Source organism: Cheilinus undulatus, linkage group 16 (genome assembly GCF_018320785.1).
Source record: "Cheilinus undulatus linkage group 16, ASM1832078v1, whole genome shotgun sequence".
In the NCBI taxonomy this organism is placed as follows: Eukaryota; Metazoa; Chordata; class Actinopteri; order Labriformes; family Labridae; genus Cheilinus; species Cheilinus undulatus.
Genome location: NC_054880.1, coordinates 33,905,244 through 33,924,179, shown reverse-complemented (window position 1 = coordinate 33,924,179; position 18,936 = coordinate 33,905,244). Strand labels below are relative to the sequence as shown.

The 18,936-nt window shown below is 41.0% G+C and overlaps 2 protein-coding genes across 3 annotated transcripts in view; both read left to right on the top strand.

Moving 5' to 3' along the window:
- The window catches only part of LOC121523717 (ankyrin repeat and IBR domain-containing protein 1-like), a 37,516-nt gene extending 27,116 nt beyond the window's left edge, over positions 1-10,400 (top strand). The window contains exons 17-21 of one of the 2 annotated variants that reach the window (XM_041808712.1): positions 2,728-2,906; positions 3,066-3,117; positions 3,286-3,342; positions 3,487-3,610; positions 3,993-10,400. In XM_041808712.1, the coding sequence (XP_041664646.1) occupies positions 2,728-2,906; positions 3,066-3,117; positions 3,286-3,342; positions 3,487-3,610; positions 3,993-5,461 (1,881 nt within the window). In that variant the 3' untranslated portion in view covers positions 5,462-10,400. The remainder of the gene's footprint in view (positions 1-2,727; positions 2,907-3,065; positions 3,118-3,285; positions 3,343-3,486; positions 3,611-3,992) is intronic. The other variant, XM_041808713.1, reaches the window with a different exon arrangement.
- An 864-nt stretch (positions 10,401-11,264) lies between these two features.
- snrpd1 (small nuclear ribonucleoprotein D1 polypeptide) lies at positions 11,265-17,498 on the top strand. Its single transcript, XM_041809623.1, has 4 exons — positions 11,265-11,415; positions 12,203-12,279; positions 14,597-14,788; positions 17,196-17,498. The coding sequence occupies exons 1-4, from the start codon at positions 11,402-11,404 to the stop codon at positions 17,270-17,272; spliced, it is 360 nt and encodes a 119-aa protein (XP_041665557.1). The 5' UTR covers positions 11,265-11,401; the 3' UTR covers positions 17,273-17,498.
- Positions 17,499-18,936: the final 1,438 nt, after the last annotated feature.

Here is an 18,936-nt window from a genome sequence, read left to right as displayed (position 1 = left end):
GGCCCACACCCATACTCTGAGGACCATGTGGATGAATAAAACAAAGTAAGCTTGTAGATGCTGAGATATTGTATTAGTATCTCTGTTTCTTCATTAACTGTCTGCATCGTGCTCTTACAAATGCTTTATTTTATACAGCAGTTTACTGAAAGGGGACATATCATGAAAAACCCATCTCTAAGTAAAACTGTTTGACAAAAAACACCTACAAGAGTCGAAATGATGATCCCCTGATGCTAATAGTCAGTTGTGTCTCATTTTTGCTGGATAACAGCCTGCAGTCGTTTGTTGTAGTTTTCAATAAGTCTCAGACATGTCTCCTGAGGAATCCCAGCCCATTCTTCTTTGGCCAATCTCTCAAGCTCCTCCAGATTTGATGGTCTTCTGGCATGGACCTTGGTCTTCAGTTCACCCCACAGATTTTAAATGGGATTAGAGTCAGGGCTTTGGTCAGGCCAATCAGTAAGGTTCACTTTGGTCTTCTGGAGGTAGTTCTTCACCAGGAGCTATGGATGTTTTGTGTTGTTGTCATGTTGAAGACAAAGAGATGACCCAGACCCAGTTTAGCTGCAGACTGCTTTCTAAATCTTCACATATTCTTCTTTCTTCATGATTCCTCCCACCTTTGCCAGACTCCCAGTTCCAGACTCACTGAATCATCCCCACAACATAATACTCTAGGTGTTCTTTGGGTGATTGCCTTCCCTTCTTTCTCCAAACATGTCCAAGGTCTCTGTGGTCAAAAAGCTCTAGTTTGGTCTCATCTGACCAAAGGACATGCTTCCAGGATCAGAATCTTCTTCAGGTTGTCCTTAGCAGACTTCAGTCTCTTGAAGGTATCTCTTCTGCAGAAGTGGACTTTTTCTTGGTCTATTCCTGTGCAGGGCTCTAGTGATAGTCTTCTTTGAGACTGCAATTCCTGACATGGCTAAGTTTTTCACTAGTGTCTTGGCTGGTGTTCAGGGGTCTTTGGACACATCTCTCACTAGTTTTTTCCAGAGTCTTTGAAATCTCTCTCTTCCTGCCTCTTCCAGGCTTGTTCTGGACTTTGTGGCTCTCTTTGAATTTCTTGAGGATCCGTCTTACTCCAGTTCTTGACTCTTGGAAATACTGTGATAACTTTGTAGATCCTTCTCCTGCTTGGTGAACATCAACAATTCTTTTTCTCAAATCTTATCTGGTTTCTTTGGTTTTTGCTATGATGCTCCCTCCAGTGACAGCTCAAACTCTAACTGAATTTTTTAGACCGTGTGTAATTGTGAAGATAACCCTCAGTTTAACTTGACTTTAAAAGCTTTGAGCATGACAAGTTAAAGACCATCACTGAACAACAGTGGTTTGTGCTATGGCTCAACAAAATGTTCAGTTCTAAAACGGGACCATCATTTAGACTCTGGTAGTTTTTGTTTTTTGTCAAATAATTTTGTTTCTGTGTGCAAAGTAAAATAATGTTAGCATCCAAAATTTAAACAGGTTGTTCGGGAAAGCTGTGTATCCAGAGTACCAGCTTTGTTTGTAGTCCTCCCATGTCTAAAACATGAAATCTGACGACCTGTTTGGAATCAGTGCTCACTATGATACAGCAGTGAGTCATAATAATACCTGCCCCTCACCTCGTATCTCCACCTACAGCCATGGAAGCACAGCTTCACTCCTGTGTTCACACCGAGGGATGACAGAGGTGGGGTGTGAAGGAGCTCATTTGCATTTAAAGAGATGCATCAAAACAGAGTGTTCTGAGGTGTACTCGCACTCATATTGGCCCATACATACTTGAGGCCCAAAGTCCAGTTTGCTTGGTGTGGTACAACTGCCCATGAGAAAGCAAGGGTGTGGAGTAGGGACATGACATAGATAATACGCCTGTTCCTGCTGACAAATAATGGCAGAGTGTTAGAGAGCAGTATCTGACTTAAATAACTAAAATAAACTGAAAAGTGAGTAAAATTACCATCATGTCACCTGTGTGTTTCTCTGTTGTGTTGTCTCTCTGTGATTGGTAATCTCGATAACTGAGTATACCATATTGCAAAGCAATGGAATAAACATACTCAGCCTGGTTGGGTTGCAATGTGAGAGTAGTCCAGCAGGAAATTGGGGAGGGGAAGATGTGCTTCAGCACAGTAGGGGGCAACTGGCCCCTTGTGTGAATGTGCCCTGTGAAATACTGGAAAGAACTGGTTTATACAGGGTCAAAAACCTTTACGTTATATTTTGACCAAAACATGTCTTAGATGTTTCATTCAGGTCACAGGGGAGTGTGTTAAAGTTGGACAAATGATTTTCAAAGATGGTGATTTTAGCTGAAATAAAGCACCATCATTCTGTCACTTATTTATTCATAAAACTTCTGTTAAGATGCAACTCAAATGCCAAAGTCCATATTTTTATGCAACTCCTACATCGTTGTGCAGAAGTTAAAAATTAAGAGCACAGTTTTAGTTGATTTGTTACCTCATCACAGGTTGCTTTCCTTTAGTATTTTATGTTTGTTTTTGTATTGAGATTGTTGTGAATGATTCTGATAGCAGAGCAGAGCCCCAAAGAATCATCTCTACTACCAGAGATCAAGTTTGATGATTTTTCAGATAATTGAACAGTCCAAAATTGGACATCTCGTGTCTTATCTGTATAAGACTCTAAATATGGGTACATAATTTTTATGTTTAAATATCCAGTCTCTGACCCGATGGAAGCAGACACGTTTGTGTGTTGCTCTCTTCCCAGACTGACCTTGAGATGGTTGTGGAGGATCTGGCCCAAAAGGTCAACCGGCCGTACTTGAGGACGCCCTGCCACAAAATAATCAGCGCAGCTCGGCTGGTGCAGCAGAAGAGGCAAGAGTTCCTGGCATCAGTGGCCCGCGGTGTTGCTCCCAACGACTCCCCAGAGCCTCCACGAAGGAAGTATGGAGAAAACACACTGACATAAATATTCCATAATTTTATGTCCTGCCAGTGCAGCTAGGACAACAGAGCGAATCAGTCTGCAAACTACACAAAAATCAGGGTTTAAACTGCTTGATTCATGTTACTGTAACAATTCTTTTGTTTTGATTGTTTTAGTTACCCTGGAGGATCATGGGACTGGGAGTATCTTGGGTTTGCTTCACCAGAGGTGAGCAGAAACTCCTTTCACAGTGAAAAGCTAATTTTTTTTTAGTTCTGCTAACATTGTTGTTTATAACTCCTTCTAATGCTACTCCCTAAACCTGTGCTTAGTAACCTCAGCCATCTAATGCATGAGTGTGGCTGCAGCTGACTTAGTTTGCTTGTGTGTGTTAAGATGGGGAGTCGTCACTCAGTGCTGGGGACGGGCGATCAGAGAGACAGACAGTCACAGGTAATGAAGGTGTCCGAGTTACAAGCATATGCATGTGCTAAGTCCCGTTTTCTGTGCTTTAGATAGAGAAATGCTCAGTTCAAAATAAACTCATAGAGCAGCTTTTAGAGTTTTTAATAACGCAGCTTGAATCACTCCTTGCAGGATTATGCTGACATCCAGTACCGCCGCAGACACAGACCGCGGCGCAGAGGAGACATGCTGAGTCTGCACAACCTAAGGAGCAGCAGTAACACGCCAGAGACCAGCAGGAGGAGTGACAACACAGGTCTGCACAGTGCACTGTATAACAATCTGTTATTAAAGCCTTTTAATGCAAAAAGGGCAATCCAAAAGGTGTGCATACTCTAAAGGCACTTTGTAATTGAGCTCAATAATGGAACAGTTTCCACACTAATATTTCACCACTGGCAACAAATTATTTAGAGAAATATTTATACATAAAGGTTTGATCCTAATCCAGCTCCAGTGTTCCCTTTGTCTTATAAATTTAGAGTTGTCATTACCCCTGTCAAACAGTAAATGAGATTTAAAGTTATAGCTTCATGAATCTTGTTTGGTCGATGCACACGGACACATTGATCACTGGGATCAATCCGCTGCAGGCCACAAAAGCTGCTCTCATTTTAGTCTTTTGTTTTGTTTTTCAGAGGGTCCAGAGAGGAGCGAGGGTCGCAGGAGAGCGTTGGGCTCGCTGGATGACGATGACCCCAACATCCTCCTCGCCATCCAACTCTCCCTGCAGGAGTCCCGCAGAGAGCGGAGCCTGGAGGGGGGCCTGGAGAGAGCAATGGAGGGGCGATTGGAGCTGGTTGGTGGACTGGACACAGGACAGGAGAGGAGAGCGGGACCCGTGGGGGACCTGAGCAGTGTGGCTTTGCATTCTCTTAGTACAGACGGTCCTCCAGGTGCCAGAGGCCCCTCCTTCCCCGCCTCCCTCCTGGATCCTCCCCGCCCCCCTCACAGGACAGACTCCACCACTCAGCCTCCTTCGTCCAGCTCCCTCCCCCTTCCTCCCCCGCCTCCCTCTCTCAGCGCAGAGCTGCTGGAGCTGGGGGACAGCCTTATGAAGCTGGGAAACATCACAGCTCCCTACGACCAGGAGCAGCTGTGCTCACACCACATATTCAGCCACAGCACGCTCAACGCCCCCTACAGCATTGAACCTACATACAGCGACTGCAGCCATAGACAAGAGCAGAGCGCACGGAGAGCGCCATATGTGCTTGACCATATCGCCATCACAGATCATCGCCAGTCTGGTTCTTATTTAGCCGAGGCTGAGCACACTGCCTCCTGCGCACTTGAACGCACCCAAAACCCCACCCATCAAAGTCCCTACAACCGAGACCATGCAGCCACGTATGACAGCCCCCCACAGTCGATCGGCTCTTACACCCCGAACCCAGACCAGGGTAGCTCCTCTGCTCAGGAGCGCCCCATGACCTGCACTCTTCAACGCCCCCCCAAACCAGACCCTCAGCCCCCTGCCCAGTTGTGCCTCCCATCTCCAGAGCTCGAGTCGGAGCTGCTGCTGTCCCCGGTGATCCCACCAGGGGGCCCTTTCACCCCCAGTGACCCTCAGAGTCTTGAGGCCCTGGACCCCACCGCCAGTGCCCAGCTGCTGGACAACATCATGGCCTGGTTCAACAACAACATCAACCCCCAGAACAACCCGCAGAGCCTCGCTCTCATCCCCTCCCCGCCCACCACAGAAACGGACTCCTCCACGGACACACACACCGAGACTGAGACAGAAAGCCAGACCTCCAGGGACCCAACCCCGGCCCCCGGCTGGCAGCCCCCGGAGGGTGAGCCAGAAGGGGAGACGGGGTCAGTGAGTCCCCATCAAGGTGCATCGGACGCCGAGGGCTCGAAGGCATCAAGGTTGAGCACTCTAGATTTGGAAAACAGAGAGGCTTCCGAGGAGGGCGCGGGGGCAGGGTGTGTGGCTGATCTGTCGCTGGACGAAGCGCTCACACACCCGTGCCCGCACGCCCAATGTGGAAACAGTCCGGCACACACTGCCCCTCCCACAGAGAGAGACTTAGACCTCATCCTTCAGCTAGAGGGGGACCAATCACCTGAGGAGTGGGAGGAGCAAGTACACCTGGTGTGACAGCGACATAAGGACGTGGAGAGAGAAGGTCGAGCAAGTAGAGAGAGAGAGAGGATCGTGAAAGAGGGAAGAAATAAGATAGAACTAGCTAGGAGCTTGGATGGAAGCCCTAAAGGTGACAGAGTCGAGTGTTTACGGTGTGTATTATACTGTATCTAGAGAGGACTAACAGACCTGCGGACTCTGTCCAGTAAAGATGATGTCATACGCTTTTTTTAAGTGCTTTTGTCTGCTGAAAGAGAAGCAGACAAACTTTTCTTTGAAAAAAAACAAAACAAAAAACGAGTGTTTAAAACAGAGAGCATCAATGGAAAGCTACTGATATCATAACTCATGAAATGCTGCACGTTTTTGTTTCCTCATTTTATTTATTCCCCACCTCCTCTTGTGTTCGTCTTCTCAGTTCGTCCAGGGTGAAGTTTTGGTGCTGATCATGCTGAAAGCCGAGCTTGCCTCCTTTTTAGTCACAACAAAGCAACCCAACCGTGAGCCTGTTCAGCTCCCAGAGCCAAACACAACGATAGCTGTAACCTCGGAGCTGGTTTAGCGTACTGTACAATCAGAGGGCCTGATTCCCACTTTTGGACCTTCATGCACACCGTGCCTGCTTTGTTAGAGAGAGAAAACACTACTGATCTTTAGTTTTGGTAGGCTGGAAGGAACAACTGTACGCCTGTAAATGCTCAAACAACATGCCTATACCTTTTTATTCCTTTGAAACACAACAAGGTCAGAAGTAGAGAGACAGGAAGGAATGGGGGAATTGCTCAATGACACTTCCGCATTAAGGGTGCTTGATGTTTCCTGCTCATCACACCATCCTGCTGACCTTCTTTGATAACTTTTATCCTTCATGAGAGACTATTGTACTGGTGCTTTGGCTCAGTTTTCAAAGTAAGAGTTTCAAAGTGCAAACTCAGAATGATATTTTTGATCATTTGGCCTTAAAATCTGCTCAGAAAATCAAGAAACGTCATTAAACTGAGTTCGTTTGAGTGAGATGCAGTAACTTAAGTTGTCCTCAGATCACACTGATGGGAATTACCAAAAAAACATGTTTTTTTGCAGAAGTGAGTGTCCAAATTGAGCAAATTTGGAGTTAAAAACCTTTTGTACATATCAGAATTGGACTATAATTTTATCTTTATAAACCTTAAAAAGCAAACCAACACTGATTTCCCTCGAATAATCAACAACATTTAAAGAAATCAAAAGTTTGTAAAAGATTAAGATCCTATTTGTAGGTGGAAGAAAGTAAATCTTTCATACTGTCAGGTCAGGTTTTACTTTCCTGCATCTTTTTACCCTTAAACTTTAATATCTCAGTCACATTTTTCTTTATATTACTTTAATAATGAAAAGTAGGGATGCATGACCCTGGATCTTTGCTGATGTACTAATATTCGTAGATTAATTTAAGCTGATGTGTAAATAGGTTTTTAAAACTTTAGTGCTTCAACCACACTTTAAACTTCAAAGTGTGTTTTAAGGACTGAAGTTTGTTTCTTTGCCTATCCATAAAATTTAATAAATGAAGATAAACAAAAAAAGACAGAGGTTCGTGGTCCTGCATAAAACCATAGATTTATTTACACATATGAATGTTTACAGCTGAGATTCACAGCAAATGCACTTGTGAGTATTGTCAGAAATTTTACCATCTGCCTTTACTATGATTGGGCGGTATTCATTTTTAAATTACGTGAAACCTTCCCAAAATTTACCCCAGTATTACTGCCCGGTGCTGAAGAACCATGTTGAACAGGTCAAAAAAGAAGTTGCCAGCATGCTAGCACAGCAATCAGAGCTTGCATTTTCTCACGGATCATTCAATCTGTTTAAAAATGCAAAAAAAAAAACACATTATGTATGTTCATTACAGGGGTGCTGGAAGTGATTTATTCACACCTCATGGCTAAGCAGGGTTAAGTCATCTTTTTTCCCTCTTTGGACAGAATCAGCGTGATCAGCTTCTCTACAGCAGTGTCAGACACGCCCACACACCAGAACGCTCGCACAGCACACACACTCAAAGGAGGGAGGAAAATACCCAAGATACGATATGTTTGCATTTCTTTGCATTCATGTACTGACCACTGCGCTCATACACAACTAAAACTATGTGAGGTATCTCGCCTTGGTTTCAAAGGACTAATTTGAATTATGAATTTGAATTTGCACCTTTAAACTCAGTCAAAGCATCAGTCAGGACAGTAGAAGGTGATTTAGTTTGGCCCATCTTTTCCACTACTGATGGCTCACGCAGCGTACTGGTGTTAGTTGGGAGCTGGGTTGGGTTTTTAACTGTAATTTATCATTTTTTTCTTAATTTCTTCTTATAAAGAAGAGAATTATTCTGAGTTGAGACCAGAGTTGGTTGGTTTGTGTGCCTTTTTGTTTGTGTTTGTTTATTTGTTGGTATTTATTAGTGTCTTTACTTCTGAAACACGTTTAAGTTTCTTATGAAAGAAACACATCACCATACATCGCACAGGTTTTAGATGCACAGCAGAACTCTTTATCTTTGATTTGTTTTTGGCCATTTCACCCAATCAAAACTGACTTTGATGCCACATTAAAGAAATATTTGTGATTATTTCTCTCTAAGTTTAATCCCGTTTATATGAAAGTTTAGCAGAGTTGGCCTTTGATTCTTCAACTTTGATTGTTGTAAAGCCAAACTTTATTGCCCAGCTAATGTTTACAGAGAGTGAAACACTGCCTGCTGTGTTTGAGATACACTTTACAGCTTTGGGGACTGGAATGATTATCAGAGTGTTCTAATTAGACTTTTATTGTCGGCCAAACAAACGTAAAGCAATCCTTTTGTTTCTGTTGAGATTTCTGCCTCTACTTTACACAAGTATTGACTGAAACAGTATCTGATCTGCTGGCAGAAAGGCATCGCTGATTATTGATAGATTTAAAGAGCTCCAGTGAAGTTGATTTCGACTTTTTAAACCCCACTGAACACTTCTCCCTCTCCACATTGACCATTAACCCGTGAAGGTGCTGGTCAGCCTGTCTGTGCTGATGAAAACATTTCATAACACTTTGCCTTCTTACGTGCGAGGGCAGCCGGTGACGCCCCCAAAATTGCAGACTTTGTTCTCTGAGGAACGGCTTTTTTAACAGCATTGCTCACTTTTCATTTTAGTTGCATAGTAGGACTGAAAGCACCAAGTCTCTGGGTCTTTAATTTGCACAGACATGCTTATCAAACGGTGTCAGATGTTATGAGTGAAGATTTTATAATTATTGATATTTTCTTTATTGTTTTCTTGATTTTGATTTTATTTATGGTGTGCCATTTTCTACTCCATATTTAAGGTTTATACTTTGACAAACCCTCAGCTGACCACTTCAGAACTCAAAGAAATGAAATTGCACTCTCATAGATTATACTTGATACATTCCCGGTGGGTTCATAAAGGCGGTTTGATGTGTGGCCAAAACTGTAAATGAAAGTCTCAGTGCAAAGTTTACTCTCAATAAAAAAGAGCTGAAAGTCTGTTGCTCAGAGTTTTTCTTTGAGACAGGGACTTTTTAAAGACATGGGAATAAAAATCTGCTAAAATGACAACGAATCCAGAAAACATCAAACTGGAAATGGGACATTTTTTAAAGGATTAAATATATAAGGACAGAAGTAAATCTTTGTACTTTAATAAGATGTCCCACCTTTTGCAGCTATAACATTCTGCCCCAAACTTGAAAGGCTTTCCACAACATTTTGGAGCGCTTCTGTCTGAAATTGTGCCCATGCTTGAGAGTCCAGTGTTGGTGGGCTTTCTATCACTTCACCCCACGCTTTGTATTGGACTTAGCGATGTGAGGTTAGCTGCTCAGCCATGGAAACCTGTTCATGAAGCTCCTGCCGCACAGTTTTAGTGTTTACATTAAAGCCAGTGAAACTTCAGTTGTTCAGCTAAGGACTCAGCAGAGCATTGGAGACTTTTTACCCCATGAGCCTTAGCAGTCGTCAACCCCACTCTGTGATTTTATGTGGCCTGCTTTGTTGTTGAGTGGCTGTTGTTCCTAAACTCTTCCACTTTCTAATAATATCACTTACAGTTGACTCTGGAATATCCAGCAGGGTTGAAATTTCACCAGCCGTCTTATTACAGAGGTGGGATCCATCATGGTGCCACTGAAGTCACTGAGCTCTAAAGAACAACCCTTTTAGGATCACAAATGTTTGAGACTGCATGACTAGGTGCTTGATTTTATAGACCTGTGGGTCTGACTGAAACACCTGAATTCAGTAATCAACAGGTGTGGTCAAATACTTTTGTCCATATCATTTATCATCAGAAAACACCAGGTACACTTTATTAAAGAATAGATCTTATTGGGGTCATCCAGATCTTTGTCACAACTAGATAATGACAAACACTGTCTTCAACTACACCCTACCTTAAACGCCATTGTTGCAGTCCTGAAACTCTTCAGAAGTTTACTACATTTGTTCAAAGCATGTTGGGAAAAACAGTAAATATAAAGACTCTAGTGCCATCTAACGGCAAAGATGTGAAACTACAACCACCTGCAAATTCAGTCTGTTTTTGAGGCCTATTCTTTGATTCTTTGCTGTAATTTTCTGTAAACTTATTTTCTGTGCAAACTTAGCTGAAAACTTGGAAGAATATTCCAGATCAGCAGTAGAAACGTGTTTACATGTTATTGATACGTCTAAACCTCCACCAGTACCTTGTGATGTAGGTTGGAAACCCCAAAGAATAATCAATGCTTTAATTTTTTGGGCATCCAATGGGTCAGTTTGTTTTTTTTTTTTATATTGTTGGTTTAAAAAGCACATTTAACACCCATGATAAAAGACTATTGTCAGATGAAACTACATTACCTCATCATTTGAACTTTACTGAATTGTTACAAAGTATCTTTAAATTAGGACTGTGATTAAATGTTTAAAACATGATTGATTGTGACTGCATTTAAATGTATTTTTTTCTATTCTGGATTATTTTACACCCTCAAGCTATGAATAATTTACTTCTTGTTTGGATACAGACCTGTTTTTCTAAAAGACAATAAAGAACCTGGATTGAAAAGGAAATAAAGGGACAGTAAAAAAAAAAAAAAAAACAACTGCTTGATATCACAAGGTGCTGTTGACTGATTTGTCCACTGAGATGTCTGAGTTTAAATAAAAATTGGACATGAAGGAGCAGAGGTGGACTTATTTAACACCACAGTGGCATAACCCCCCCCCCCCCCACACACACACACAAAATTGGATGTATTCTCAATATTCCATGAAAATGTTGAAAATTCTACCAAAATATTTAATTTAGCTTTCCATGTTTCAATGACACCCCCCCATCAAAATCCGTAGGTCTTCTGATCAATTTCCCACATTTTTATAAAAATGCCAGAACCCCCCCCCCAAAAAAAGAAACAAACTAAATTTTTAATGACTTCTCCCATATTCCTATGAGATATCTGAAATTTCCAAACAAATTCCCCCAAACATCTAACATCAAAGCAAATTTTCCCTAAAACGTTAAATGAAAGAGATTCAAATGTAGCTCTACTTCCACATAATATCTAAACAAATTTAATGAATGTCCATTGAATTCCTTTAAAAAATTGTAGCAAATTCTCCCAACATTTCAACTGAATTATTTAAACTTCAGTTGACATTCTGGACAATTTTCTCTAAAATTTTAACTGCAGAAATCCTCACAATGTTGTAGGAAAATGTGCAGTCCTAACAGGGTGCAGGGTGTAAATCTTTTTTCTTCCACCGCCAGGGGGCACTGTCGTCGTTGGTAACGTTTCCCTTTTGATGGCGCTTATGAAATGACGTCGTATCCGTGCGACAGAAACGTACAGCATACAACAGCGGCCTGTGTTCCCACTTGAGCGCTGTAATTTTTCTCATCGGTGAAGGATTTTTCCCTACAATCCATCACCACCATGAAACTAGTCCGGTAAGAGTCTGTGAACGGTCACCGTTTATTCAGAGCTTTGATAAGCAGTGATGAAAACATCGTTATAATAGAGGATGGATGTAGATGATGTCTGAGGTTAGGGAGGCGGGAAACGGTGAATGAATGGAGACTGAACGAATGATCAATAACGGGCTCAAGGCTCCGAGATAACCGGACAGAACCGTCCTCTCATCCTGTAGTAGTTTTATTGTTGTTGTATGGAGGGGTTTGTTGCTAATAATTAACAGTTTATAAGGCCTGCAACGTTTCCTGTTTGTCCGCCTACATGAATGCTAGCTCCCACTTAGCCGTCTGTTTGCTAGTCTCAGTAGAAGTCTGAGAAGGATTTATCAACCTGATTAAACAACTGAGAAGCTGACAGAATCATGTCTGATGTTTAAGTTTCTATCCTGAAAGCACATTTACACGGAGAGAGCTGAAAGCTTCAAGCCGGTGTTTTGTTTATTAACGTTACCGTGTTATCTGGTGTCTCTCGGCCGAATACGTTAGCTGTTGTTGATGTTGCAAAAGACGTTGAAAACCTAACAAGAGACCATGCAAGTCAGTGTTTATGAATCATTTTCGTTAAAGAAACGATGAGTTTATTTAATGAACAATCTAAAGCTAAAACAAGAGCTCATTTTGAACCGAGACACTGATAGCTAACGTTAGCTTCATGCTATCTAAAGGGGGTTCTATTGAAGGTTATAGGTCATAACAAGATTCTTGTTTATAAACAGAAGAGGTTGAGTTTTCATTTTATAATCTTGTTCAATAACATTCACAGGTTTTTGATGAAGCTCAGCCATGAGACGGTCACCATTGAGCTAAAGAATGGCACCCAGGTCCATGGCACTATTACAGGTGAGTGCTACCTGATACACTGACAAAGAGTTTCACTCATTATGCTGCTCTGTTAGCTCGGCCTGGGCCATATGGCTTAAATATCATAACATATGGTATTTTTCTGCTGTCTTGTTGAAAAATGGTACAGCAGCGTGAGCACTTCCCCTGAGACACTACTGAGATTTTAAAAGAGTATAAAAATATCCTCGCCCTAATATTACCATGCCATGTGGTGTACATTGAGTAGATCTTACAGTGGGGGTATTAATTGATGGGGGCTATTGCTACTTCAAGATACAGAACTCCTTGAAATCTTGAGTAAAATCTAATAAATGGAGTTTCGGAGACTTGGCTTAGACACTAAGCCTTGCAATAACGGCAATAATGATAAAGACTTCATAATACCGTAAAGCTTTTCTTATCTGCGCATGTGGACACTTGCAAAGTAGCAGATTTTCATAGGTAGCAGAAATTGATAGTACACCAATACCAACACATCCAATACCTAATTGCATTACAGGTTTAGGTACTTCATTTTGGTACTCCAGGAAACCCAATGCAGCCTCCTCCTCAAAATGAAAGGCACAAAACATGTCATGTAATTTATGTGAACTTTTTTATTCCGATGGAGCATGGACTTCCTCTGATCATTTTGCCAAATTTCTCTGCCTTTTTTGTGGCGAACAAAGTCACACTTCCTGGCACATTTACTTCTATTTTTTTGTCTCTGATGCAACACTTAATCAATTTTGTTCAAGCCTTTTAAATAAAGAAATTATTCATCCACTGAATTATTACACTCTTTTTTTGTAGATGCACCAGTTTAGGCATCAACCTGGTTTAAAAATTATTGATTTGGCTCAGCTATCAGCCTCATATTACCACAGCCCACTTCTTTGATTCATCCTGGACTTCCAAAAAGCAGATCACCAGTTTAAACACCCCTCTTAACCATTGCAAAAGGAGATGCTTCAGTGCTGGGCTAAAGACAGACTGTCTAGAGTCTAGCTCATATTAAAGCTGCAGATGGTGACACTGTGCAGAGTGAACACACGCTTCATGTTGCTGTTATTACAGACATCAAACTTCAGGAGCAAAAAACTCACCTTTTACCTCATTACTGTGCGTCACATTTATCACACAGACACAAATGAGTGAAATTTGGCCTATTATTTGGCTGCTCTTACATGTTGGGGGAGACATTATGACTGGACTCAGACTGAGCTGTTGTCAGTCACATTACACTTATGGTGACATCGTTTAGGGCTCGTGCACAACACATTAGTGCTTTAATCGGTGATGATGGAACTGCAAAAATCCATGGTTTCAGCCGATCATTATCTGAGTTCTGTGACACAAAGGGGGTTAGTTGCATTTTTTGCTGTGCTGCTTTAACTTTCGATTCTGTGTTAACTTTCAATTGTTAGTGTTATATGTTTTCCCCCTTTTTTAAATATACGACTCTGCAGACTGAATATTTTCTCATTTTGTCTGTGACTGGCCAAATGCTGCAGACACCCTCTTAAGCTAAACATTGAAACTCTGAGTTGATGTTGCTGTGTTAGGAATGGGGGATGTTGAATTCAACTCTACATCACTGCAGCCAGACAAGAAATCAAACCCACTGAAGGTCAGCAAAAACTGAATGTTTGATGCTGGTCAGTTACTGGACTCTTTTTTTTAATCTTAAAAGGTTTTTAACAGTCAGACCGCAGAAATAAGGATGGTTTCAGATTTTTTTTTAATGTAATGGTCATCTGAATGCACGAGATGACTTGGTTGGGCAGTGGGACTACACAGCTGCTGTTTGTGTAACAATTTCACAGTGAAGATTCAAAACTGGAGGACAATCAGAATCCTTGCCTCAGTTGGCTGTGTTGAATTGTATGACACATGCAGAAAAAAATCAGAAAACACTAGGCATTTATCAAATATGATTTCAAGATACACAGTCAGTAAGGCTCAAATACAATAGGGAGCAGTAAAATAATGATGTGGATACCACATGTGAGGATTATTTGGACAAATAGGTTTGCAGCTTAAGTCTGCTGCCTTAGTTCCTGACCAGATCTGTCATTGTTTTGCATTAATTCTGTTTTCACTGTCTACACTATATTCCAGTGCTGTAGTGTTTCCTCAACCGTATTATCTCTTCAAGAACCGCTGGGTTTGTGTTGTCAAAGCTGAAAACACTTGAAATTTTTCATAAATGTTGTGGATTAGGAGTCCAGAGTGTCTATGAAACTCTGCTTCCCTCACAGCATTGTCAATCACAGTACATGTTGGCTTGTTAATTTAAGTTGTATCCCTTCATTTCTCTCCATTCTTCTTACAGGAGTTGATGTGAGCATGAACACCCACCTTAAAGCCGTGAAAATGACCCTAAAAAACAGGGAGCCCACTCAGCTGGAATCGCTGAGTATCCGTGGCAACAACATCCGCTACTTCATCCTTCCTGACAGCCTCCCTCTGGACACTTTGCTGGTTGACATCGAGCCAAAAATCAAGTCCAAGAAGAGGGAAGCAGGTGAGAAATATTGGCATCATTGTTCAGGTTCAGCACAGAGAGAAAACGAATACAACAGAGGCATAGGGAACGTTTCTTAGGGTCTCAGTGTTTGTTGGATTTGAGTTATTAAGAATTCATCATGGGTACAGATTCACAAATTCACAACTTCTCTGCACTTGATATAAATGGAGGTTGGCTTCAGTGCATCCTGTCTGTTTTAAATGTTTCTTTATGGCCAAGACAAATAAGTTGGAAGGTGCTCCAATGTCCTGCCCACAACATTATCTGATTGGCTAATACTTCACAAGTTCTAGCCAATGAACACCGTAACTGACATGCACAGAGCCAGCAGGCAGGAGATGAGCCAAGTCTCCGTAAAGTCATGTCGAGAAGGAAATACAGCAGTTATTTCTGATGTTCAATAAAAACATTCCAACACAGCCCTGTAGATAGTTTCTACAATGACAGGTCTATCCAGTTTCACTGTCACATCACATCAGCCAACAACATTTGATGTTGAGTCTTGTGTTGGAAAGCACCTTGTGCTGGTTTGTCTTTTAACCAGATGACTAAACATTGTTAGACAGTGGTGTTATTTCTTGCACTAAACCTATTAAAGCTCCCTGTTAACAGTAATGCTACTGAAATGTCCTGAAGCTGTTTCTGCTAATGTTATTGAGATGAGGGAATATTGTAATAGACTTTAGACAAATGCTTAAGCCTCTTTTAATGCAAGTGGTGGATTAATAAAGTATATTTAGGGCACAGTAGTACTGTGAATTTGAGGTACTTGTCTGCAACTTTATAAATCCATCCCTCCATTTTCTATACTGCTTATTCTGTGAGGGATCACGGGGGGGCTGGAGCCAGTTGTCATTAGCTGAGAGGCGGGGTACACTCTGGGCTGGTTGCCAGTCAATCCCAGGGCTAACATGTAGAGACAGACAACCAGGCACTCTCACATTCACACCTATGGGTGATTTAGAGTCACCAATTAACCTAACAAGCATGTCCTTGTGATGGGAGTAAGCAGGAGTACCCGGAGAGAACCCGTGCATGCATGGGAGAACATGCAAACTCTGCACAGAAAGACCCCAACCGTGCTGTGAGGCAACAGTGCGAACCCCTGCTCTGCTGTGCAGCCCAGACTTCATAAATAATTTGATATATTTTTACTCCAGAAGATTTTAAAGGAAAAAAATACTGCTCTTTATTAAAAAAGTATTGATTTATGCTGCATTTACAGCTTTGAAAGTATCGTCACTCACTCAGTTACCCAGTTGGCAGTCACTCAGTGACATACAGACATGTGTAGGGCTGACCTCGGCTGTAGGCTGATTATAAAATAAAAGTCTACCTATACACTCGTGCTGTTATGGTTAAAAAGCCCCATCTTAAAAATCAGTAACATTTAAGTGAGTGAAACACGAATGCATCAGAAGTTATAGTTAAGTTTTTTAATATAGTAATGAACTTTTATTATTGGTTAGTATTCATGAACTGTAGAAGGTGTACAGTCTTCAGAAATACAAACTCATCTTTATTGCTGTTGTACTTATTTATCTGTACAAGATTTTCATTTTTCCTGTAATTGATAATCAGTTTTAGATATTGGTCATCAGCCCTACAAAACTGTGACCCACATTGTTTTTGATTGACATCATCGCTTTATCTGAGAGTGACGAGGGTTTACAGGATGTGGGCCTGTGTCCATTCCTGGTGTTATTTGCATGGCAGCACCTTTTTTTCAATTCAAAACCAGTGTCGACCAAACGTTTTAAACACTCAGGACAGTGAGTGCAAAAATGTCAGTGTCAGCTGTTCCCTGTCGCTGTGCTCACAGCACAGTCAGTTCAAAGATTTAAAACTTTTGGAACGGGACCACGGGCGACAATGTCACTGGTCCCTCTCTCCAACCAAAATCATTATGGGGCGTGGGCTCGATACCCGCTTTGTCATCAAGGGCAGAGGAGAGCTGATTTTGTCTTTTTAAGTGTACTATCTCTACGTCTAGAGCTGCTGCTTATGTGAGGACAGGATTCAATTACACCATTTCCATTTTATCACAGGGATATTCCCTCAAATCAACAAAAATATTGGGTACAGAATAATTTTGTAAAGATCAACAGATAATATAAAGGGAGCAGAAATCAGCTGTCATAATGTAGCCATGAGGAACAGCTGGAAGAAGTGCTCTGAAACTGAGGCTGTTGATACTACCAGTGCCAAAAAAGGAAAGCCGCTGTAAATGGACACAGACTGTGTCATAATTGGGATGTCTGTATTTTGATGATTTGTTGAGTCCAACTCTCAGGAATTACAGGGATTTGATAGAGCTAGAAAGTGTTAACAGTCTGAGTTGTTCTTGCTGATCAGAACCATTTCCAACATGCTGGTAAATGTCTAATCATTTCTGTCTCTTCAGTGGCTGGACGGGGACGTGGCAGAGGCCGAGGGCGAGGCAGGGGAAGGGGCCGAGGCCGGGGTGGCCCCAGGAGATGATCACCTGGTTGGATGTATCTTGCCATCACCCCACTGTTTGTACAGGATCTTTTTCCCTTTTCTCAGAGTGATTTTGTGAATTTTCATGTGTTTTCTTTAGTTTTGTTTTTCTTATTTTGTACATTAAAATCCTTATAAAGAGGATAAACTTGAATGTGCATTATTTCCAGTTTCCTAAAAGGATTTTTTGTTCACATTATGTCCTTGAATAAAGAATTGCATAGAAGTTTTTATTCCCCCATGTGCTAATTTACAAGAATGAGAACAAACTGGTATTAATGTGTAAGAGTTGAAATCAAAATTGTTCAACCCCCATTGCAAATCAGGTTTACTCTGAAAATGTACAGACTTGAACAGTTAAAAAAAGCAACTAAAATAGCTCATCACAAGAAATGCTTCAAATGGTTTTCCCAAATTCAACTGAGAATATCAGGACTGTCCTAATAATCATCTCTCAGGTATGTCTGCCAATGTCTGATGAATTTGAGGTTTGTTTTTTAGTGTTCAGTCTTTGGCACTGATGTCTGATCTCTGACAAATGAGTAGCTACAGGTGTGAAATGACCATAATGCAACCCTTCAGCGGTGTTTGTCACAACCATAATGTCTTCTCATGATGACAGCGTGATAAGCCGACAAAAATAATGGAGGGAAAAGCTGACTTTTGTTAGAACCTACACTTAAGAGGACAATAATTGAATGCTATGTGTTTTTGTTTTAGCACCTAAACTCGAGACAAAATATTTGCTTTCTACCCTATGTTAACATCTTTTTCAGCTGCCTGGACAGTGGCCTGTATGTATAATCTAATTATAACCTTCTGAGGTCTCAGTTTTTGTTTGAAATACAATTTCACTTACTTATTTACGATCAGTCAGACCTGACAAGTTAAAAATCTCAGCCTTGTCTTTGAACAGGATGTAGATTTTACCAAAAAGGATGTCTGTTATTTCCTGATTTTTCTTCAGAAAATACACCACAGAAAGAAACAGTCATTGAGAGAGGTACCATGGTACCATCAGTTTTCTTATGATGATAGCCTTGTTGAGGCCAGGCATGAACAGAATTACAGCTTAAAGTCTGGAATATCTATGGCATTTTCTTTTTCAAAATCTACACAAATGACCTGTGAAAATTAGTATTCTAATAAGCAAATTCTCTTAATCAAAATCCCCAAAATGTACAAATGCATAAACCAAAATCCCATGACAATGATAGAAATTCCCCCCCAAACATCCAAACACATCCTTTTTAAAAGACGAACCCCTGCCAAAATTCCCTATCAAATTTCCAAAACTTCCAAATAATTATCCCAAATTCCCATTAGAATACCAAAAAAAATCCCCAAATTCTCCCAAACATCCAAACAAATTAACTAAATTCCCATGAGAATGCCTGGAAAAAATTGTAAGCAAAGTTCCCCCAAAACTTTCAGTGAAACTCACCAAAATAAACAAACATGTCTTTGGAATTTAATAAAAACTGTTGCAATTTTTTAATTAAACCCAAAAATATACCCAAACAAACTCCCTGAAATTTCACTGAAACTTCATCACAAATTTTTTATTACGAGCTTATTACTTGACTTTAATATGACCATTTAAAGGTGCAGTGTGTAATGTTTAGCCTAGTAGCATTTAGCTGAACAAACTTGGTAAAATAAAG